The sequence below is a fragment of the Diceros bicornis genome, chromosome 34, assembly GCF_020826845.1.
Source record: "Diceros bicornis minor isolate mBicDic1 chromosome 34, mDicBic1.mat.cur, whole genome shotgun sequence".
Lineage (NCBI taxonomy): Eukaryota > Metazoa > Chordata > Mammalia > Perissodactyla > Rhinocerotidae > Diceros > Diceros bicornis.
The window spans coordinates 24,737,656-24,761,982 of NC_080773.1; the positions used below are offsets into that span (position 1 = coordinate 24,737,656).

At 41.5% G+C, this 24,327-nt stretch overlaps 1 protein-coding gene across 1 annotated transcript in view; it reads right to left on the minus strand.

Moving 5' to 3' along the window:
• Nucleotides 1-4,353: 4,353 nt before the first annotated feature.
• LOC131397152 (orphan sodium- and chloride-dependent neurotransmitter transporter NTT5-like) overlaps nt 4,354-24,327 on the minus strand; it is a 56,825-nt gene continuing 36,851 nt past the window's right edge. The window contains 12 exon segments of the mRNA XM_058529853.1: nt 4,354-4,788; nt 4,790-4,984; nt 5,190-5,352; nt 7,177-7,336; nt 7,478-7,679; nt 8,022-8,208; nt 21,323-21,564; nt 21,740-21,850; nt 22,093-22,268; nt 22,489-22,615; nt 22,801-22,958; nt 23,350-23,858. Of these exon segments, the coding sequence (XP_058385836.1) occupies nt 4,723-4,788; nt 4,790-4,984; nt 5,190-5,352; nt 7,177-7,336; nt 7,478-7,679; nt 8,022-8,208; nt 21,323-21,564; nt 21,740-21,850; nt 22,093-22,268; nt 22,489-22,615; nt 22,801-22,958; nt 23,350-23,858 (2,296 nt within the window). The 3' untranslated portion in view covers nt 4,354-4,722.

The following is a 24,327-nucleotide window of genomic DNA, read 5'->3' on the forward strand; positions in this document are numbered from 1 at the left end:
ACACACACAGATTTCTTTGTCTCCAAATGCCATGTTCTTCCCACCAGGCCAAGAAGCCCAAGACAGGGACTGCAACAACAGTCCCATCAGTGAGTGTGTCTAGGATCAGTCTTGCTGCCCGTGGACCCCTAAATCCGTGAGAGGACATGTGGGCATTTCCATCTTCGATGTCTGCCAACCCTACCACATAGAGTCCTAAAACCAAGGGTTTGCCTCAATTTGTCTGCCTAGACTCTAGGTCCACCAGATCTAGGTCTACCTGCTACTCCCTAGGTAGAAATACGGATGGATTTGTAAGTTTGGGGATGGGAAAATTGATAGAGACAATGACGAGTTCAGTTTGAGATGAGGGTGAGGGCTTGTGAGCACCAATTTCTAGCTGAGAAACAAAAATCAAGAGCCTCAGATCACATGAGAGAAATATATATAAATGTAAGATCCAAGAGGCGAAGTTAAGGGGCCGGCCCATGGCATAGCAGTTAAGTGCGCACGCTCTGCTGCTGGCGGCCTGGCTTCAGATCCCAGGCATGCATCAACAGACTGCTTGTCAGGCCATGCTGTGGCGGCGTCCCACATAAAGCGGAGGAAGATGGGCATGGATGTTAGCTCAGGGCCAGTCTTCCTCAGCAAAAAAAGAGGAGGATTGGCATGGATGTTAGCTCAGGGCTGATCTTGCTCACAAAAAAAAAAAAAAAAAGAGAGAGAGAGAGAGAGATAAAGTTAAAACCCTACAGTCCTGAATTTGAATTGAAAAAATGAGTATGAACTTACGATGTATTTTTATCTTAGAAAAAAACGTATTTCCTAGCTGTATCTATTGAAAAGGCCTAGAAACAATGACAAATGCAGCAGCAAGGAATACCCCTAGCACAAAAGTGTGATCTCTAAATACTATTTCCCACTAAAAACAACTAGGTATCCTTGGAAAAATAGCTGATTTCAGATCTGAAGGATGAAATGTCCAAGTTAATCGTGGACCACACAGTCATACCAGAAAGCAAGGAAATTATTAAATCCTACTGGGGTCTTGTTGAAAGCACTCAGGAGTCAACTTGAAGATGCTCCCACAAGCCAAAGATGAGATGATTTGAGCATCGACAAGAATAGCTGCAATGGACCAAAACACATCAAATATGTTTAAATCGATGAGGTCAGAGAGATACTAAAAAGAGAAAATCTCAATGATCACATTTGGAGGATATTAGGCAACAACCTCATTTTTTAAGCTGGTAAATAAAGGGAAAGATCAAAATTTATTCTGCTTTTCCTGTATAAACTGTATGCTAGGGTAACAAATGTTTGATAAGGAGAATTTTATCTTTCTGGGATATTCCAGCTAGTTAAAAAAATAAGGAATGATAAACTTAGAATACCACCATTATATAATCTCTAATGAATGTGTCAATGTACACAATGATCATCAACAGCCGCCAAGATATCAAAGATACACCCAGACACTTTGTGCCTCCTCAAAGAAGTACATAAAACAATTCATGAAATATTCTTGCCAGAATATTGAAGTTTCAACTAATCAACTTCTCAACCTAACTACCAATTTATCAGAAATATAGAGGACAGAAGAATATATTAAATGACACTACAGGGAGGCAATCAGCAAATTCCAGACGGCTGGAAATTCCACAGGACAAATAACCCATTTTTATCAACAAATACATTGCAAGGGAATAAAACAGGGAGGGAGCCCCATAGATTAAAAGATTCTTAAGAAATATAGCAACGAATTGCAACATATGAATTTTATTTGGATGATGAGTCAAACAAACTTTAAAAAATTGAGACAGTCTCTCAAAGTTAGACATAGAGATAGCATATGATCCAGCAATTCCACTCCTAAGTTTATGTCAAGAGAAATAAACACATACATTCGCCAAAAATCTTTTACATGAATGTTCATAACTGTATTATTCATAAAAGCCCCAAAGTGGAAACAACCCAAAATGTCCATCAACTGATAATTAGATAAATAAAATGTGGTATATCCATACAATGGAATATTATTCAGCAATAAAAAGAAATGAAAAACTGATACATGCCACACATGGATGAATCTTAAAAACACACTATGTGAAAGAAGTCAGTCACAAAGGACTAGTCATATAGTCTGATTCCATTTATACGAAATATCCAGAATAGGCAAATCTATAGAACAAGAAGTAGATTAGTGGTTGTCTAAGGCTGGGGTTGGGGGCTGGGGCAGTTGGGGTGATGGCTAAGGGGTGTGGGGTTTCTTTCGGGAGTAAGGAAAATGAGCTAAAATTGACTGCAGTAATGGTTGCACAATTTTGTGAATATACTAAAAGCCACTGAATTGTACACTTTAAATGGGTGAATTGTATGGCATGTGAATTATATCTGAATAAAGCTGCCAAAAAAGATAAAGCTACCACAAGAAAATTTATGAGACAGCCAGGAAAATCTGAATACTGATTGGATATTTGATGATATTAAAGGACTACTGTTATGTGTTTTAGGTGTGATAATAGTTTTGTCAAGTTTTTTAAGAGGTTCTTGTTTTTTAGAGCTATGTATTAACATATCTGCAGGTGAAATGATAAATTGGGAATTTGCTTCAAAATAATGGGGATGCATACAGCGGGGGGAGGAGAGATGAAACCAGATTGGTCAGGAGATGGTCATTATTGAAGATGGGTGATGAGTACAAAGTAATTCATTATGTTAATTTTTTGTATGTGTTTGAAAATTTCCAAAATAAAACGGCCAGGAGCCACAGGACAAGAATCTTGGTCAAGCTCTACTCCTGACTCACTGTGTGAACCCCTTTCTTTCAGGTCTTCTGATGAAAATTGAGGATGACAATACCTATATCTCATACCAATCTCGTGAGGAATAAAAGTGAAGACATGTGTAAGGTACCCTACCAAGGGCTGGGGCTCCATGTTGTCTAACAAGGCCAGAGATCAACAGCAGTCCACAAGAACACCCCCGCATCACACACACGGGTGGTACGAAACACGACTGTCGACAATAAGGACCTCTAGAGCTACCTAGAGAAGCACCTACGATAGAAGTCAGTGCTCCTATCTCTAATCAGCACTGTGAGATATTCCCACTTCAAACAACCTTGCCGTTAGGTGCCAAGGGACAGTCAACAAGTGGCCTGAGCAGAAAAAAATTTAGGGTGGGAAAAGGAGACACACCAAGATCTTCGTTCCACTCCCATCAGTTTATCCGGTAAGCCCTACTTTTCAATCCCCCTCCCACGGGTTCCATCCCAAAGCTGGAACTGGACTGGGGGAAGCAGAGAGGAGGATGAGCACCTGGGTTTCCAAAAGGAAGGAGGCTGAAAACAGACTATTTGATCAGGAGGAGAAGGTGACTGTCTCCTCTCCGATTCCCACCTTACCCGACTCAATAGCACGGGTCTTCGAGCAGACCGATCGTTTGGATTGTAGGGGTGGAGGTGGCGGAGGCGGAAGGAGCGTGAGGGGGGCGGGGCTACAAGGTACAGGAGCCAATGGGTGATGACATGCAGGTTCACGTCCTCTCCAGCCCTCCCATCTTCCAGCTTGCGGAGCGTGAAACTTCAGAGGTCTGGAGACATCTGGGAACTGCGCTCTCCATTCACCAAACCCACCCCCTAGAGTCCCACCTGCCAGCGATCGGGGATGTCTCCTTTTTCTTCCTTTGTCGCAGAAACTTACGCAGGGGCAGCCTCCCTGTGGGCCGTAAGCAATCCAAAATCCTGGGATCTCTGAGCATTTAAGGAAAACCCATTCCCTGGATCTTCGAGAATCCCAATCACCTCTACCCGCAGCCTCCATCCTCAGTCGCTAACTGACTGACCCCCATCTCCTTTTGGGAAGTACTTCAGCTCAGTTGTGGAGACATCCCTCCCACAAGTTCCCAGAGACCCACTCAGTTACCATCTGATGGGCAAATTCATTTGATTTAGCCCTGTGGTCAAACCTGCGATGTCTCTTACCAAGCAGATACGGGACTAGGGGGCTCAGTAATACAATTCGGTAGTTTCCTAAACTGTGGGTTGATTCACAGATACACTTAGTCCCTAACAGTCTTGGAACCTCTTTTTAAAAATAATTTTTAGACCCATGTAGGATTACCATGTCCCATTAGCAAGCACATTAATATTCTTTCCATCTTTGTTGAAGCCACCATTTCCTAGGTTTCTCTTGGCTAAAGGCCAGTCCATGGATAAAGTAAGTCTAATAATCTAGCATCTGAATTTGCCATGACAAGGAGAGGGCAGGAACTCAGGGCTGGACATTTGGCTCTCAAAAGAATGGAAGCCTCCTGAGGAAGACTAAACATCTGAGACATTTAGAGAAAAAAAAAGATCTGCTCACACCCAGTGCTTAGAGTCCCAGTGGACTGATTTATTGACCAACAGCATTACTCCTCCAGCTCTATTCCAGGAGCTGGGCAGACCAGTCAAGAATTAGGTTCGGTAGGCATCATCAATGGTGTATACGATGATGGGCAAGTGTAGGAAGGGGATGGGGAAAACACAACGACAGTGGTAACCAGCAAGGATGGGGTGTGGGAGGAGGGGCTGCAAAGCCAGGCCCCATGAGCCTCCCCAAATAATGCCCCTATCCTTGGGAATAAAAGCAGTTCTGGGTCCAGGGACATCAACAGTTGCAAGTTGGTATTAAGAGTTGCCTGTTAGAGCTGTTTTGAGGGACGTGTACAATGTCAGGCCAAACAAATGAAGTTAGGATGTCACACAACAGGTTGATCAGCAATTTTATTATCACCCTGTAGGAGTTCCTCCTTTTAGACCTCTTTAATGGGGAGTTAGTTGGATACTTAGGGGTAGGGATTTGGAGGATATCAAAGGCCTGGCCCAGCTCATGGCTTTGAAGGGAATCCTATGGGTGAGGCAGTATACAAAGTATGTGGGGATGGGGAGGATAACGATGATAAAAAGGGCAATCATCGCGAGCAGCACCCATGATGGGTATTGTCGAAGCACCTCTTTTGACTGTGGAGAGATGGGAAAACGGTTCAGAACATCAGAGTTCCCAAGAGAGGGAGGATATGGAAGAGAAGGGTGGGAGGGGAACCAGGGCAGAGAATAACCTCAGGGAGTCAGAGAATGGGATGATAGGGTCTTTAGGCCAAGAGTGGATTGAAAGATCTGGCCCCTACTCCCTAAGAAGGTCTGGGGTCTGGGGAGGAAGGCTCACAGTGCTTGAGTTCCAGGCCACGTAGGTGACAGTCTTCAGAGATAGATGAATCACAGTGGTCACCAACAGGACTAGCAGTATAACTGGAGACAGACAGCACCACAGCCATCGAATGATGGGGGAGATGGGGTGGTCCCACAGGGTCGCCAAGTCTGCAAGGAAACTGGGAGGAAGGGCCACAAGACTGTGGAAGGCCCAGTCAGGCCTTACCCAGTCTTGGGGGGTGAGGCCAACCTGACTTTAGCATCTTTCAAATATTCTACTTCACCTCCACCCTGCCTCAGCTCAAGCCTCATCCTCTCTTATCTTCTCCCTAGTCAGTCTTCCAGCCCAACCCAAGAAAAATTTTCAAACGTTCCTCTACTGCTCAAAAACCTTGCATGGGTACCCAGTGCCCTCAGGATAAAGGCCAAGTTCTTTTCATTCATTCCATGAATATGAGAATGTCTATGATGTGCCAGGGACTCCTCTAGGTGCTGGGTATCCATAGTGAACAACACAGACCAAAAAAAAAAGGTAACACTTGATCCTCAGGGAACTTTTCTTAGTTTCTTGCAGCCCATATATCCAGCCGCCTTTACTGCATGTTCTCAATCTCAATAAATATACACGTGGGGTCCTTTGGCCTAGAATGCCATTCTCTCTTTCTCTTTGTCTACCTGTTCCTCTGCCCCAACTCTGCTCAACCATCCTCTCCTCTAGGATGCCTTCTCTGACTCTCTAGGTGCCCCTAGAGGGCCCCTGGCTACCTCTGCTATAGACTTACCCCCTTCTACTGGGATTGTCTGCTTCTATATGTCTTTGTCTTTGGACTTTGTGCACTTTGAAAGGAGGAGCACATTCTAATTCATTTCTATCCCAGTACCACAAGGCTTTCCTGACACAGAGAAAATCTCAAGAAATATTTGTTGAGTGAGCTAATAAATGAATGAACTGACCCCAAGAACCACTATCACGTGAAAATGCTGCCACCTGAGCCTTCTGCCCTTGAATTATACCATTGGATGTCCACACACCAGCCTGTTAAACAGTCGGGCTCAGGAGTCCCTTGTAGTTGACTTAGATTCTCCCTCTCCTCCTTCCAGTTATGTCTACTAGCTGCCAGCCTCTGATTATCTTGTTCCCTCTTCCCTGGTAGCTCTTCCTTGCAGAATTAGACAACACATCTCAACCTACACCTCTACCACCCTAGCCCAAGCCATTGTTAGCTCTCATTTGGCATATTACAATAGCTCCCAACTGTTCTCCTTGCTTCACTCTTGACTCCTCGTAGTCTATTCTCCACACAGCTGTCATGAGTATCTTTTAAAAAAGTAAGTCTGATAATGTCACTCTCCTACTCAAAACCCTCCAATGCGTCCTCTCTCATTCTGCATAAAAAGCTAAGTCCTACCACGACTTAGAAGACCCTACATGATCTCCTGTTACCTCTCTGGCCTCATCTCCTAACATTCTATTTCAACCTCTTTGATCTCCTTGTTGCTCAAAAACTCTATGCACGATGTTTCCTCTTGCCTTGCTGCCAGTTCCTCTGCTTGGAATAGTCTTTCTCAAAATCTTGTCAAGGCTCCTTCCCTCATTTTATTCGGGAGTCTGCTCAGATGTCCCCTTATCGGAGAGGCCTTGCCTGCAATCCCATCTAAATTAGCACCACACCACCTTTGATCATCTTACTCACCCTATGATTTTCTCCCGTCAGTTATCACCACCTGAAACTTTTATTTGTTCATTTGGTTATTGTCTATCTCCACCACTAGAATGTAGACTCCCTGAGGATGGGGATGCTTGTTTTATTCAATGCTGTATCCCTGGTGGCTAAAACAGTGCCTCGCACATATTAAACACTCAATAAATATGCTAAATGAATGAATAAATAAGAAAGTTTCTCAGAAGGCCCTGAAGTTAAGGGTCCCTATGTCACTCTAGCTGGGTGAGAACAGAGGCCACAAAAAAGGGGTTAACCTTCCCTATAGACCCAAGCTATCACCTCCTGGCCCCATAGGCCCAGGCCACAGCCATGTTTTCAAATATGACGATGATGATGATGGGGAGGACTGTCCAGTATTGAACCAGCAGTGTGAAGCAGTAGATGCCTGGAGGTCGAATGAAGAAGAGGCCGCACAGGAACATGAGCACAAAGACAATCACTGGAGGAAACATTGGATCTGGATCAAGGTCAGAGGTCTGGCTGGGTGACAAGGGCTAAGCAGAGGTCATAGACCAGGGCTGGATAAGAGTCTCAGTGAAGTCAGGGTCATTGGTGGGAGTAGAGCCATAGGTCAGGGTACCTGTAAGCAGCTTTGTATATTTCCTGAAACAAGAAAAGGTGTCCTGGAGAGGGGTAATGATACCCTGCATGATCCCTATCATGGTGCTCAGCTCAATGGTCAGCAACATCAGGAAGGAGAGGATGGACCAGAAGACAGACCCAGGAATGAAGGACATGCTTTCAATGAAGGCCAAGAATGCAAAGCCTGGGGCCTCCTTAACCTGTTAAGAGGAGAAAGAGCAGGAGTTCAAGTGTCCTTGAACATAACAACAACAACAAAATACAGAAAAAAATACATTCTACCTTCCCTGTAAAACTCCCTAAAAGCCCTGGGTCACTGAGCAAATCAGATCTCTAAGCTGACCCTCTGACACGGAAAACCAATCCACCTAGCATTATCCATGGGAGGGTGTTCTGCAAGCTATAGTTCTTTGCGTTACCAGGGCTGTGGGTTATCCTGGTGCTTCTGGGTTTTTTTTTTTTCTGGTGCTAATAAATGCTGAAATTTCTGTTTTACAGAAGGCTTTGAGGAACTCTAGGCCTCACTCATCTATTTTACTGACCTTCAAAAACTGCTTCTCTAAGTTGCACTCAGGCACGTGGCTGAGGACCATGCTCTTGATGGGCTGGGGAAGGCTGTTGAGCCAGGAGGTGAAGATGGAGGTCGGGTTATCAAGCAGATTTGGAGGGGGCTGGGCCTCAGAAGGCAGTTTCCCCAGGGTTACCAGCTTCATAAGTGTTTCAGCATTCCTGGGGATAAAGAGTTGAATCACATAGAATCATCTGGCTCCTTAGAAGACCACCTCCTTTTCCCTTATCTTCCAGATAAGAAGGGACATCAATAGCTTAGCATTACTGATCTGGGTAAGGTAGACCCTGGGATGAAACCTAGAAGGCACCCACCTTCAGGGACATGAATTTGTGTGAGCCTAGAGAATTTATGACAACGGGGGGGGGCCAGGAGAAGCCTATTCTATAGTCTTCTTGGGGACTCTGGGGTCCCTGCTCCAGTGATAGAGTCTCTTATTCACCCCCTACTTCTTCCCTTCCTCCCTCCTTAGACAAGTGGGTAAAAGTCAACCTTCTATGCTTTGCATTACACAACGTCAATGAACACCGTTTACTTAGATTACTATATGCATAATGCTTCCATGGAGTTGTGCTATGAGAGAGAAATTGCTTCTTCGACTTTTTGATCTGAGCCCTGTTGACCTCTGTAGCCTTATGCTCCCCCCACGACCTTCTGTGTATTTCATACTCTGGTCAGACTTAACTCCTTACAGTTTCAAGACCTGCCACACCCTCTCATGCCCAAGACCAACCCCACCCCCGCCACAATTCTTCACTTGGATAACTTCCACAAATCCTTAAAAATTCAGCTCACTGCTCTATAAGAACTGCAATGGGAGGCCTGCCAAATCTTACTTATTAGAGCAAAATGCAAGCTGCAGGAAAAGAAGTATAATTTGATCACATTTTAGAAAATAAAATACTATTCTTCTGGTAATAGGCAAGTTAAATATGTAGACCAACCTTCTCACTGGAAATAATTTAAAAGTCTGGCAGATATTTGCTAATCTTAAAAGAGTGAAAATGTTGACAAGATAATAAGGAATTATTAAACAAAACTGAAGTACAGACAAAAGCAGTGGGGAAGGGGCCGTCCAAAACAGCTCTGCCCTGAAGGCACATGTCAAACACAACACTGTACTTGCAGTGTCCAATTTCATGACCTTTAAGAAATAAAAGGAGCGTGGGGATCAGATATAAAGCATCAGAGCCTGACCAAAGTAAGGATCAGAAGAGAAGGTTTTTCCCTACATCTGGCACTTCAAAGGGCTACACCTTCAGTATAAAAACGAACCAGAAGCAGCACGCAGCCCTTCCACACAACAGGGACGGTGAGGAAAGCTGCTTCAGAAAAGAGCAAAACAACGGGAAATTTTTAAAGTTCCTGACATGTTATAATCACAAGCCAGCACAAGTTTGGATTTGCAGCCCAAAGTTTTGAGCCTGGTTGTCTCAAAAGCTCAAGCCAAGAACCGAGTTTCCTTTTTCTTTCTTTCTTTTTTCTGAGTTTGAAGAAGTCTCTTTCTAATGTCCCTATGCATCAGGTAGAAATAAAAGTCCTATCTGGATGAATACACCTTCATCTTAGGCCTTAAAGAATTCCATAAATAATAGTCAAATAAATAAATAGGACATAGAGACTACCAAGCACACAAAAGCAAGACACCATGAGCAATAACCATCAGAAACAACACAGTAAAAATAGACCTAAAGTTACTTCCAAATATTAGAATTATTGAAGATTATAATACAACTGTGTTTACTATGCTTAATTAAAGACAAGCTTGGAAATATTTGCAGGGAACAAGAAACTATAAATTGACCATGAAGATTTAAAAAAACTAAACAGAACCTCTTGAAATAAAATATGAAATAACTGAGGGGCTGGCCTGGTGGCATAACGGTTAAGTTAACGCACTCTGCTTTGGCGGTCCAGGGTTTATGGGTTCAGATCCTGGGCATGGACCTACCCACCACCCATCAAGCCATGCTGTGGTGGCGCCCCACACACAAAATAGAGGAATATGGGCACAGATGTTAGCTCAGGGCCAACCTTCCTCACCAAAAAAAATCATAATACTATAATAAAATAAGTGCAACTGCAGTCCTAGAAAAAGAGGGGGGGAGAGGGGAGTATTTGAAGACAATATTGGCCTAAATTTTTCCTAATTTGATAAAAACTGTAAATCCCCAGTTCCAAGAAGCTTAACAAACCCCAAACAGGATAAACAGAAAACTGAAAGAAGACCTATGATAATAAAATTCCTGAAAAATGGTGAAAAGGAGAAAATCTTAAAAGTAGTCTGAGAAAGAATAAGACACGTTACAGTGAAAAAAAGATAAAAATGAATGCGGAAAAGCCATCAGAAAGTATAAAATCAAGAGGACAAGAAATTACATCATTAAAGTGTTGCAAGAAAAAAACTGTCAAACTAAAATTCTACATTCAAATATTCTTTTGTGACTGAATATATTTTATATATTCATATAAATATACGTTTCATAACTAAAGGTGAAATAAAGACTTTCAGACAAATAAAAGTTGAGAGAATTCATTGCTGGCAGGTCTGCATTACAAAAAATGTTACAGGAAGTTCCTAAATGAAAGGAAGATGACACCAGATGGAAACCTGGATCTACACAAAGGAATGAACAGTGCTGGAAATGCAAAATATTTAGCTAAATATGAGACACATTTAAAAATTTCTTTAAAAGACATCGATTATTTAAGAAAAAAATAATAGCAATGTATTCTGTTTATAACGTGGTAAAAAGAAAAATGCATGACAACAACAATAAAAAGGACAGGAAGAGAGAATAGAAGTATATTGTTGTAACGTTTTTAAAATTTGTGTGAAATTGTTTAATGTTATTTGAAAAAAGACTGTGATGATTAAAGATGTATATTGTAAGCTCTAGAAAAGCCATTAAACACACAAAACAAAAAGGTATAGTGAGGGGCTGGCCCGGTGGCACAGTGGTTAAGTTCCGCTTCAGCAGCCCGGGGTTTGCTGGTTCGGATCCTGGGTGTGGACCTACTCACCGCTCATCAAGCCATGCTGAGGTGGCATCCCTTATAGAAGAACTAGAAGGACCTACAACTAGGATATACAACTGTATACTGGGGGCTTTGGGGAGAAAAAAGAGGAAAAGAGGAAGATTGGCAACAGATGTTAGCTCAGGGCCAATCTTCCTCAAAAAAAAAAAAAAGTAAAACAATGCCACTCTTCTAAAAAATAAATAAATGAAATAAAACTCATTTCTTCCTTACCAATGAGAAACTTAAAAAAAAAAAAGGGTTATAGTGAATAAGCCAAGAATGGAAATAAAAATGGAATCCTAAAAATCTTTTTACAAAAGTCAATCTAATTAGGAAATGAGGAATAAAGTAACAAAGAAGAGATAGGACAAAAAGAAAAGTAGCAAGAGGGTAGACATACATACTGGTGAATCACTGCTTTTCCCTGAAAATGGCAAAATGCATGCATGTCCATTCTCACTCCTTATCAGCACAGCACTAAAGATTCTAGTCAGTGCAGTAAAGCAAGTAAAATAGTTTTTAAAAGATTAGAGAGGAAGAAGTAAAAGTCTTCATTTGCAGATACAAGATTGTGTATGTAGAAAAACCTAAAGCTATAAAAATAAGTGAGTTTATCTAGGTCAGTGTACATAAATCAGTTGTATTTCAATATACTAAGCAATGAACAATTGGATTTAAAATTTAAGAATGTTATTTAAGATAGAACATAAAACATTAAATCATTAGGGATAAACTTTACAAAACATATGCAAGGTGTGTTATATACTGAGATTTACAAAATATTGCTGAGAGAAATTAAAGAGCAGGTAAATAGAGAGAAGTACCATGTTCCTGAGTCATGTATTGTTAGTTGTTCATTCTTCCCCAAATGATCCATAGATTCAATGCAATCCCAATTAACACCCTGAAGGATTTTTTTTTGGTAAAAAATGGATAAGCTAATTCTAAAATTTACACAGAGAGCAAAGATATACAATAGCCAAAACAATTTTGGAAAAGAACAACACAATTGGAGAACTTACACAACTTGATTTTAAGATTTATTGTAATATCTTAGTAATCAAAACAGGGTGGTATTGGTAAAAGGATAGACATATTAATCAATGGACTGGAATAGACTCCAGAAAAAGAGAGATGTAAATATCTATGGTCAATTGATTTTCAACAAAGATAACAAGGCAACTTAATGAGAAAAAGATAGTCTCTTCAACAAATGGTGTTGGAATGAATGGGTATCTAAGCCGAAGAAAAATTAACCTTGACTCTTACTTCACACCTTATACAAAAATTTACTTGAAATAGATAAGATACCTAAACAGAAAAATGCTAAAACTGTAAAACTTCTAGAAGAACACAGAAAAAGACACATACTGTATGATTCCATTTATATGAGGCATCTAAAGTGGTCAAATTAACAGAAACAGAAAGTAGACAGTCACCAGGGGGTGAGGGGAGGGGGAAAAGCGAAGTTGTTGTTTAAATGGTATAGATTCTCAGTTTTGCAAGATGAAAATGTTCTGGAGATCTGTTTCAGAACAATGTGAATATACTTAACAGTATTGAACTGTACATTTAAAAATGTTTAAAATGGTAAATTTTATGTTTTTTTACCACAATAAAAAAAAATGATGCTGCTATGACCACTACAAAAAAAACAGACCCACAAAAAAGGTTCTGTGGTGAAAGAAGCCAGACACAAAAGGCCACATCATATTGTTTTATTCCGTTTGTACTAAACGTCCAGAATAGGCAAATCTGTGCAGACAGGAAGTAGATTCCTGGTTTCCAGGGGCTTGGAGGAGAAGAATAGAGAGTGACAGCTAATGGGGTTTCTTTTTGGGGTAATGAAAATGTTCTGGAATAAGATAGTGGTGATGGTTGCACAACCTTGTAAAAATAATAACAACCACAGAACTGTACTTTAAGAGGGTAAACTTTATGGTATGTCAATTACATCTTAACAAAGCTGTTTCTTAAAAAAAAAAAAACTTCTAGAAAAAAAGCAGGAGACAATCTTTGTAACATTGAGGTAAACAAAAACGTCTTAGGGCACGGAAATTTCAAACCATGAAAAAATTTTTGGTAAATTGGGCACCATCAAAATTATAAATGTCTGATCACTGAAAGGCATCATTAAGAAAATAAAAGGCAAGCCACACACTGAGATATAATATTCACAATATGTATGTCTGACAAAGAACTTGCATTTAGAATATATAAGGAATTCTTATAGCTCAATAATTATACACATACACACAAAATTTTGAAAATAGGCAGTAGATTTGAAAAGACACTTCACAAGAGAAGAAATGTAAAAATCCAACAGCACTTTAAAAAATGGCCAACATCATTAGTCACGAGGGAAATGCAAATTGAAGTCACAATGACATACCACTACACATCTACCAGAATGGATAAAATTTAAGACTGATGTTATCAAGCAACAGCAAGAATGTAAAGCAACTGAACTCTCACACCTTGCTAATAAGAATGTAAAATTGGTAAAAATAACTTTTGAAACAATTTAACAGTTTTATATGAAGTTAAACATACAGTAACCATATCACCAGTGATCCTTCTCCTAGGTATTCACCTAAAAGAATTGAAAACATATGTCTACCCAAAGGCTTGTACATGAATGCTCATAGCAGCTCTATCCATAATAGCCTCAAATTGGAAACAACTCAAATACCCAGGAACAGGAAAATGGATAAACAAAATTGTGGTATATCTGTATAATGAAAGACTATTCAGCAATAAAAAGGAACAAACCACCAATACGGATAAACACCAAAAACATTATGCTAAGTGAAAGGAGTCAGATATAAGATTGCATGCAGTATGATTCCATTTGCTGTAGAAAAGACAAATAAAATCTATAGTGATTGACTGTGGCCAGAGTGAAGAAAATACAGATGGAAAATACGAGAGTTTAAGAGACCTGGATGGCATAGTGGAAAGGTCTAACAAATGAGATGAGGTGGATAATGAGGCAGAGCCTCATTCTATGTGAACAAATATATGTGCTCCTATACGTGAACAAATAATGGTTAAGAATTTTCAGAAGTAATGAAGAACAGTAATCCACAGATGCAGGAAGCTGAAAGAATCCCAAGCAAAACAAAAAGAATTCCTCTTTGGATATATTACAATGAAATTGTAGAAAGCCAAATAAAGAGAAGCAACCTTAAAAGGTGCCTGGGAAAAACACAGATTACCTTCAAACTGACAGCTGAATTCTTAAGAGCCACAATGGAAGTTGGCAGACAGTGGAAAGAAGAGAGCCAGAAAGAGGAGCCCCAAATTCTGTATATAAACTCTGTCCTAATCTCTGGCTGACCTCTGAACAGCTCCAAGCAGCGCAACTAGAGTTAAAAATGTTGAAATACAATTTCAGTTGGCATATACCACAGGAAAGAAAGCTTCCATTTTGAGTTCAGTCAAGTCAACCGCCTTCCTAGTAAAACAACAACAATAACAATGAAATCAATACACTTTTGAGGAACATAACAAAATCCAGAGTCTCTACACCATATCTACAATGTCCAGGATATAATAAAAAAATATATTGGCACACAAAGTAACAGGAAAATGTGATTTATACCAAGAGAAGATGATGTTGAAATGAGCAGACAAGAATTTTAATGCTGTTGGACTGATGCTCAAGGACTTAAAAGAAAATATACTTGTAAGGAAAGAAAAGATAAAGATCACAGCAAAGAAAAAAATTATAAAAGAGAACCATAATGGATGTTTCAGAACAAAAAAATACAGTATCTGAAATTTAAAAATTCAGTAGGTGGACTGAATCAGAAGTGAGTTGGTAACTTAAAGACAGATCAATAGATACCATATGCTCTGAAGAACAGAGAAAAAACATATCTAAAAATATGATAAACAGAGCGTCAGGGGCTTGTGGGACAATAAAAAAAAAGTCTAACGTACATATGTATACACAATTAGGGTTCCAGAAGAAGAAGAGAAAATGAGGCAGAAAAAATATTTAAAGGAAGAATGGCAGAAAACTTCTCAAATCTGGTGAAAAATATATAAATTTACAGATTTAAGAAGCTCCGCAAACCCCAAGCAGAATGAATATTTTTTTAAAATACCTTCTCATCAGAAACTACAGAGCTCAGAGCACACTCACTCTGCCTCTACTGAATGCAACTAAAAACTCTACACAGAATACATGGAAAGACTCTGAAAAAAGTAAACAGTAGTGAGCAGCGTGGGGAAGGAAAATAGAACCTAAAGTACCACCAAAGTAGCCATGAGTTTCCAGTAATTTTTCCCTTCTGTATCTCCCAGTCTGGACTCAAAAGCAGCCTGAAACCCAGAACTACATATCAGGTATGGACAGAAAGAGTTCCAAGGGAAGCCCTCTATTGCTGGCCAAAGGAATAGGAAAGAGGCCTCAAAGTCTCAGAGAGAGTGGGGGAAATCCCCTGATGTTTATTGCTCTTTTTCTGTTTTATCACACACATCAGACAGTCCTGCAGCAACAAAGGTGGCTATGGCAGTGGTGGCTGGACAAGCACCTATAACTCTGAGATGGAAACCCTCCTCTGACCAAAGAAACTGTGGTCCTAAGAACATGGATAAAGGAGGAGAATTCTGCTTTTTAAAGATTTCTATCCTCTCAATCCTTAGCCCTGGACACAGATGCAGTTGATGAAATGGGTAGCAGAGCGGAGAAACTAAAGCTCTAGTTGTCTAGGCAGAAAACCAGGTAGTGTGACTTCTCAGAGCTGGGAAGTGTCAGGGAGATTTCAGGTAAGAGGGGGCTCAAGAAAGTGATCCCATACAGCGTTATATGAAATGCTGGGCAACACATGATTGTATTTGACCCTAAACAGTATTCCAAAGACTTTGAGAACTGGAAAACAGGGTATACCACTGCCCAGCTCCCAAAGTACTGGTGGCACACAGCCAGGACAGATCCAAAGAGCAGTGCAAAGACTTTGAAAACTAAATGTTGGAACCACAGCCCACAGAAGATGGGCTGAAACTTCCAGCTTAAATCTAACTGGGTCAGTTGCCTCCTAAAACTAAAAAAAAAAAAAAAAATCAACATTTTCCAAAGAACTTAAATAAATGCAGTCTCAAATATATTTACTTATTTATTTATTTATTTATTTATTCATTCATTTATTTGTGGAGGAAGATCAGCCCTGGGCTAACACCCGTGCCCATCTTCCTCCACTTTATATGGGACGCCTCCTCAGCATGGCCTGACAAGTGGTGCATTGGTGCATGCCTGGGATCCGAACCCAGGTTGCCAGCAGTGGAGCGCACGCACTTAACCGCTACGCCACGGGGCTGGCCCCCTCAAATATATTTAAAATAACCAGAATACAATACAAAATTACCTGACGTATGAAGATCCAGGAAAATCTCAACATGCCATAAGGAAAAAGATAATCAATATACACCAACCTCAAAATGACACAGAACTTTTAATTAACAGACTTTAAAGCAGCTATTACAATCATATTCTGAGAAGTCAGAGCAGCCACTCTTGAAACAAACAGCAAGACAGAATATCAGCAGACAAAAGATATAAGAAAAATACTAAGGGGAAAATTTTATAACTAAAAGCTATAACCACAAATAAAAAATTCACTTGATCTGCTAAATAGCAGAATGAAGATGACAGAGGAAAGAGTCAGTGACCCTGAAGATAAATCTTCAAGATTCATCTTGATAAAATAGGAAGCATCCAATAGGAACAAGAGACAGAAAAAAGAGTGAGAAAAAGTGTACAGAGCCTCAGAAACCTATGGGACAATAACAAAGGGCCTATTATCCGTGTCATCAGAGTCCAGAATGAGAGATGAAAGAGTGCAGTGCAGAAAAAATACTTGCAGAAATAATGGCTGAAAATTTCCCACATTTGGGCAAAGTCGTAAAGCTTTAGATTCAAGAAGCTCAGCAAACCTCAAACAGGATACACCCAAAAAGCCCAGGCCCAGACACACCAAAATCCAACAATTGAAAACTAAACATAAAATTTTAAAAAAACTTTGAAAGCAGCCAGAGAAAAACGACACATTACATATAGGGGAACAACAATGTGAATGACTGCAAATTTCTCATCAGAAATGGAGGCCAGAAGGAAATGGTACATTTTTAAGGTGCTGAAAGAAAAGGACTGTCAATAACTCTATATCCAGTGAAAATATCCTTCAAGAATGAAGATAAAATAGGGGCTGGCCCGGTGGTGCAGGCGGTTAAGTGCACGCGCTCCACTGCAGCGGCCCGGGGTTCGCTGGTTCGGATCCCGGGCGCGCACTGACGCACCGCTTGTCAGGCCATGCTGTGGCGGCGTCCCATATAAAGTGGAGGAAGATGGGCACAGATGTTAGCCCATGGCCAGTCTTCCTCAGCAAAAAGAGGAGGATTGGCAACAGATGTTAGCTCAGGGCTGATCTTCCTCACACACAAAAAAAAGAATGAAGGTAAAATAAAGGCATTCTCAGATTTTAAAAACTCAGAAAATTCATTGCCAACATACCTGCAACATAAAAGAAATGCTAAAGGAAGTTTTCAGATGGAATGGAAATAATACCGAAGGGAAAATTCAAACTTCGGAAATGAAGAGCAACAAAAACAGTTAACTATCTAGGGAAATATCAGAGCATATTTTTCTCCTTCTAAGTTTTAGAATATATATGTCAGTTAAAAGCAAATGTATATCAGTTTAAAGCAAAAATTATAACATTGTTTGATGGGGTTTTCAATGTATGTAAATATAGTACATACGACAACTACAATATAAAAAGGGGGAGAGTAAGGGGTCCTATATATAAATTTCTCCAATTTTGTGGCATGCATTTTCATTATCTTAATGGTATATTTAAAAGAGAAAATGGCTTTAATTTTGATAGTGTCCTATTATTAACTATAACAGGGGCTTCTCTACTAAGGGGTAATGAGAACTCTACAGAATAGAGGAAGAGCCGATACAGAGGAGAGCAGGCACTACCTCTAGGCCCTAAGGCAGATCACCTAAGAAAAGAATGAATGCGGAAGAGATTCCCAGGATAGCTTGTTAAATGAGAAAAGTAAAAAACAAGAGTATAAAATCAATAGTATGCTATCCTTTGTGTAAGAAAATATACATCTTTCTGCTTATTTTTACAAACAAACACAGGAAAGATAAACCAAAAAATCGTGAAATTATCTATAGGGGATGGGTGGGAATTGGGTTGAAGTGATGGTGGGCGAGTGATGTTTCTCTGAGCATCTTTTTGTGTAATTTTGTCTTTTGAAACCATATTAATGTTTAACAAAAAATAAAATTAAGTTTGGAGTGACACTAAAATGTCGTACAAACAGAAACAAATGAACCTAACCGTATTTCAAGTCAACATCATAACCATACTGAATGGAAAAAAAACTAATCCAAGTAATTTTTTAAAATAATTTTATTTATTTATTTTTCCCCCAAAGCCCCAGTAAATAGTTGTATGTCATAATTGCACATCCTTCTAATTGCTGTATGTGGGACGAGGCCTCAGCATGGCCAGAGAAGCAGTGTGTCGGTGCGTGCCTGGGATCCGAACCCGGGCTGCCAGCAGCAGAGCTCGCGCACTTAACCACTAAGCCACAGGGCTGGCCCAAATCCAAGTAACTTTTGAATACAGCATTTTGACGGTAAAATCCAGGACAAAGACAAAAAGTCTTCAAAAAATAACGAACCCTGGAATTAGTATGTTTCTTTTTGCAGTGGCATGGGCTAGCAATCTTGTAACGATTATGCAGTGTATTCTAACTCAGGATTAAGCAAATGGGTGTGTGTGACACAGAGAGAGACAGACAGAGACAGAGACAGAGAAATCACTACAATCCTACCAACACTGTGGAAGGTAATTTGGCATTATCTAGTGAAACTGAAGATATACATGGTAGATTGAAGACATATGGTCACGGTACTTTGCAGCTCCTCTCATCAAGAGGTAAAGTCTACTTTTCCATCTCTTGAGTCTAAGGTAGCTTTGTGACTTCCTTTGACCAAAGAAATGTAGCGGCAATGACAATGGGAACACTCCCATGCCTAGGCTTCAAGACACTTTGCTGATTCCGCCTTTGTTCTCTGTGAGCTGCCATATGAGGAAGCCCAAGCCAGCTACATGGAGAGGCCTTCTGGAAGAGAATGGGCCTTGCTGGCCGGAAAGCTGACTGCGAGCTCTGGAGCGAGCCCAGCCAGCACCACATACAGCAGAGCAGTGCACTCCCAGCTGCGCCCAACGGAAGGCAGACGTGTGAGTTAACCCATGCAAGCCCAACAGAAGAACTTTCCAGCCAAGCCACAGAATCACGAGAAATAGTAAATCGTTGTTTTCAGTCATTGACTTTTGGGGTGATTTGTTACACCCCAATGTGTAATAGATAACTATGCCCCAACAATCTCACTCATAGGTATATACCCTAGAAAAATGTGCACACACACAGTACATTAGGAACACGTATAAGAATATTTAGAGCAGCATTGTTCTGAGAGCCCCAAACTGGAAAGACTCCAAAGGTCCATCAATAGTAGAATGGATAAAGAAATTGCGGTACAGTCATTCTTCACTTAACAACACGAATACATTCTGAGAAATGCATCATTAGGCAATTTCATAGTTGTGTGAACATCACAGAGTGTACTTACACAAACCTAGACGGTATTGCCTACTACACATCTAGGCTATATGGTACTAATCTTATGGGACCACCATCATATATGTGGTCCATCATTGATCGGAACATCATTATGCGACGCATGACTGTGTATTCATACACCAGAACATTATACAGCATTAAAAAGCACAGACTAGAGCCACACACAACAATATGGATGAATCTTACAATCATACGTTGAATGAAAGAAGTAAAATAATACAAAGAGAATATATATAAATCAACAAATTACACAAATGGACATACTAAACTATATTGCTTTATATAAGTGTACAAATCAAACTATATTGTTTAGATAGGCATACATAGATAATAAAATATAAAGAAAAACAAAAAACCAATTATCATAAAAGGCAGGACAGTGCTTACCTCTAGGAGTGAAGAAAGAGGTTCTAATTAGAGATACATAGAGAGGTTCCAGGGTCATTCCAGTTCTTAACATTGATGGTGTTTATTTTATAGTTCTTTACACTGCACGTTTTGTTTTATGTGTGTTTCTATATGTATGTAATATCTCATAATAAAATGTTTTTTAAAAACATTAAAAATTACCATTACACTCCTAGCAGATTGGCAACAATTTTAAAGTTTGACCAAGTTTAATCAAGTGTTGTGCAGAAAGTAGAATACATGGAATTCTCACACATCATAAACCACTTTGAAAATCAGGCAATATATGGCAAAACTGAAGGTGTGTCTACCCCACCCAGCAGTTCCATTCCTAAGTACATACCCTAGAAAACTCTTGCGTGTGTGCACATGCCCAGGTATCTTCTAGAAGAAAATGGCGGTTATTTTCATGGGTTAGGATTGCAGGGGACAAATTCAGCTTAGGTTTGCATCCTCTGGGAGTCCTTCTCTGACTAGCCCAGGCAGAAATAATGGCTCTGTCTTCTGTCTTCCCCATCACTCCTGCTACCGGATATCATGAGTTTATGACTATCTGATTAAGTATCTAATTCCCTTCCCCCTTTCTCCCTCCAAAACTGAAAATTCAATGAAGGCAAGGACTGTGCTCTGATTCACCTGTCCACGTCCCTGTGGTACACAAAGAGTACTTTCTAAATGTCTGATGGATGTTTTTTAAATTAATGCCTAAAGAATAAAAAACAGGGGTGAGCAGACAGTAAAGGCTCTGGTTCTGAGAGTCCTTTTGGGATTTAAGTATGATAGATTGACAGAAATCCCTAAATTTAGAAGTTGACAATTAAGAATGAGGACATTCAGGAAGAAGGTTCTCCAGATGGGTGTGGTCTTAGATGCTGTCTGGGACTAGCATAACCTTGATGTTTGCCACTTTTAGCATATCTCTGTGGTGGTAGTCCGAGGTGTACAGTTGTCAACCTCTGAGTCTGAAGATTTCCAGGGCTAGAAAAGGGCTCTGAGAAGGATAATATATGACAGCGATTCTATTGTCTCTGTTTTTCACTCTAAGAGAAAACAGGCTTGCAAGGGCATCTAAGGTTGAGATGTGTGAATGTGGACCTTTGTAGCACCTCTAAGGTTAGGATCTCTGGGTTTGTAGTTCCCTGGGGCTGGGACCCTCGACTAAGGGGCTGGCCTTACTTCTCACTGCAGCGGTGCGTGATGACTGTCGCCCAGAAGCCCAGTACAGAGAAGACAAAAATTGTGAAAAGCAGCATGGTGACCAGGTTGATCAGAGCCACAACAAAGGCATCACTGAGACAGTTGTTGGATGGGTGCATGTGCGAGGATAAGGAGACAATGGGGCCAAAGCCTAGGCCCAAGGCAAACAAGACTAGGATCCCTGCTTGGCACCACACATTCATGTTGTACATAGCCGATATCTAAAAGGGAAAAGACAAGTATAAGGGGGAATGTCAAAGAAGGAGAGGAGAACCTTAACAGTGGGGGAGAGGGACACGGAGGGAGATATTGGGGAAAGGACGCCCTAAGAATAGGCAATAGGTGTCCTCTAAGGCCTGATAGGGGAGTGAGGAAGATACACCTTACCTTCCTTACCTTGGCAAATGCCAAATATTGAAGGCCAAATACTGCCCCTTCCAGCAGTAGACTCCGGATAAGGAAACAGAGGACGATGAGATAGGGGACTGGTACCAAGACATACATTACCTGAATTGAGAGTGGGACACATCAGCAACCATGGACCAGTGGGAGTCAAACAATAGTCAGCAGGGATCAAAGGTTCTGAGTCAGAAATGAGGAGGAGTTAGACGACAGCTTTCAGCAGGGGTCAGGGGCTAGCAGGAGTAAAAGGCCAGATGGAGTGAGAAATTACAAGATTAATGAGTAACAATGTTAGGCGAGGACTAAAGCATCTGAGAACATCAAGAAATCCAAAAATGGTGGCTCACCTTCCCAGTGGACTTGAGCCCATTGATCATGCAAGCACCAATAAGACACCAGGCCACCAACAAGGGCAGGCTCAGGCTGAAGACTGGTGGCCCACCATCCTCAATTCTGTCTGAGGCCTTCAAGGTCAGCCGGTACCAGAAGTACGTGGAGGGTGTCGTCCGTGCACATTCAGGATCTGGGGGGACCTGGCTTTGGGCACTCCTGCTAGACAGAGTGACCCCTCCCCTCTTCTTTAGGCCTTCCCCCACCTCCCTCTACTCCTTCCCCTCCCATTTCTTCTTCCTTCTACTGCCTTCCTTTTCTTTATCCACCCCCCCACCCTGCTCCTTTCTCCTCTTACAAATTCCCTTCCACCTCTGTTTTCCCCTTCTCCTCCTCTTTTACTTCCTCCTCACCAAAGTCACTGGAGTTCTTCAGTAAGGGACATTTCTCCCATGGAAGGGGAAACTGGAAGGATTGGCCCAAATAGAAGAGGGTCCAGGCATTGACCACATTCAAGTACGAGCCGGTGATGAAGCACACCTGGGGATCAGGGAGGAGGTGGCTGGGGAGGAAAAGTGGGGACTAGAACGGAGGGGATTTGACAGAGGATTGGGGAGCTGAAGGGACTTGACCCATGGAAATGAAGTCACAGGACTCACTCCAGGACAAGGGTTAGGATGGGGTGGGGTGTAAAGGGTAGGCCTGGGCAACCCAGGGCTCCTCACCATGAAGCTGGTATACCCCACGCCACCAATCCAGGGGCCAATGAGCTTCCACACACCAATGCTGCCCTGACGCATCCTCTGACCAGCTGCCATCTCCAGGAAGAGGAGAGGAATCCCGATCAAGAACATCATGACAGTGTAGATGATGAGAAAACTGCCTGTGCAAGCAATTCAAGGAGGGGCTCTGAGAACTCTCTGGCTTTTCAGTGCCTGGACTTCTTCGGGGGTCCAGGAAAATATATTCCCCACCAGTGACCTCCCTCAGGGCCACAGGCATCAGGACTCAACTGCTGAACATCCCTCATAGTCCCAGGTGTCCAGTCCCTTGGCCCCCAATTCCTGGAAGACCCATATACCTAGTTTCCACCCCCATGCCCGCACCTCTACCCCTCTCATGACCCTAGGTGTTCAGGCACCTGGTTCCTATCCTGCTCAGAATACCAAATCTCCAGCTTCTACACATCCCAGAGACCTTCAAGTTTGAAGCCTGGACAGGCCTCTGTCCTGCTAGCCCCTTGTAGATCCACGATTCCTGGTCCCCAGACTTACAACCTCCGTTGCGAAGCCACAGGAAGCTAAAACGCCAGAGACTGCCTGCCCTCATGGAGTAGCCCACCTGGGCCAGCATATACTCAACTTTGTTGGACCAGAGTGGACGGGTGAAGAGGGCCTTACTCGTTTCCTTCTCTGACACTTGCACATTCTCAGGTAAGAGTTTCCGTTTCAGGGCTGGGGCAGCTGCCACTGGCAATACAGAGGTTTGCCTGGGTTGGCTGGCCCTGCTCTGAGCCTCAGAAGCGTGAATCTCCCAGGCCTGAGCCTTCGCAGCCTGGGTCTCTGAAGCCTGGGCCTCCGAAACCCAGGCCGTCAGAGACCAGGTTGCTATGCCCTTGTCTTCCCAAGTTTGGCTTCCTGGGGCACTCTCAGAAAGCTTTAACTCAGTAGATGAGGCTTTTGTTGGGTAAGATTCTGAAGCCTGGGCCTCTGTCTTCATTCCAGGCGGACTCTCTGGAGCAGCTTCAGCGTTTTCCAGGGAGGGTTCATCTTCTTGAGTAGGCCTTAAGGACACCAAAAACTAGATTTCAGAGTCAAGGAATAACTGAGTTCCAAAACAGTCCTCAACACCTCCTTAAAGCAAACTTTTCATTTCTGTCCCTACCACCACCAAATTCAAAGCACAAAAACATCCCTTACATAAGTTTTACTTCTTAGAAGCGTTTTGGTGAAAGGGATTAGGGTAGAGATAGCCAAGCTTAGAGTTCAGGAATTCCACTCAAAGAGTTTCTGAAAATATTGAGGTATACTGCCTACAGAGGGAGGTACATTTATAGTGGGCTTTTGAATCAAAGAAACTAATTTAATACTAAATCTGCCTTGTAACCTTAGGAAAGTTGCTTTACCTCTCTGACCTTTCTCATCTGTAAAACACCCAGGTCTCTGCTCAAATATCACCTCACCTAAGATGCCTTCCCTGCCCATCTGTCTAAAATAGCAGCTACCTACCCACCACTCTCTCTATCCTAGCCA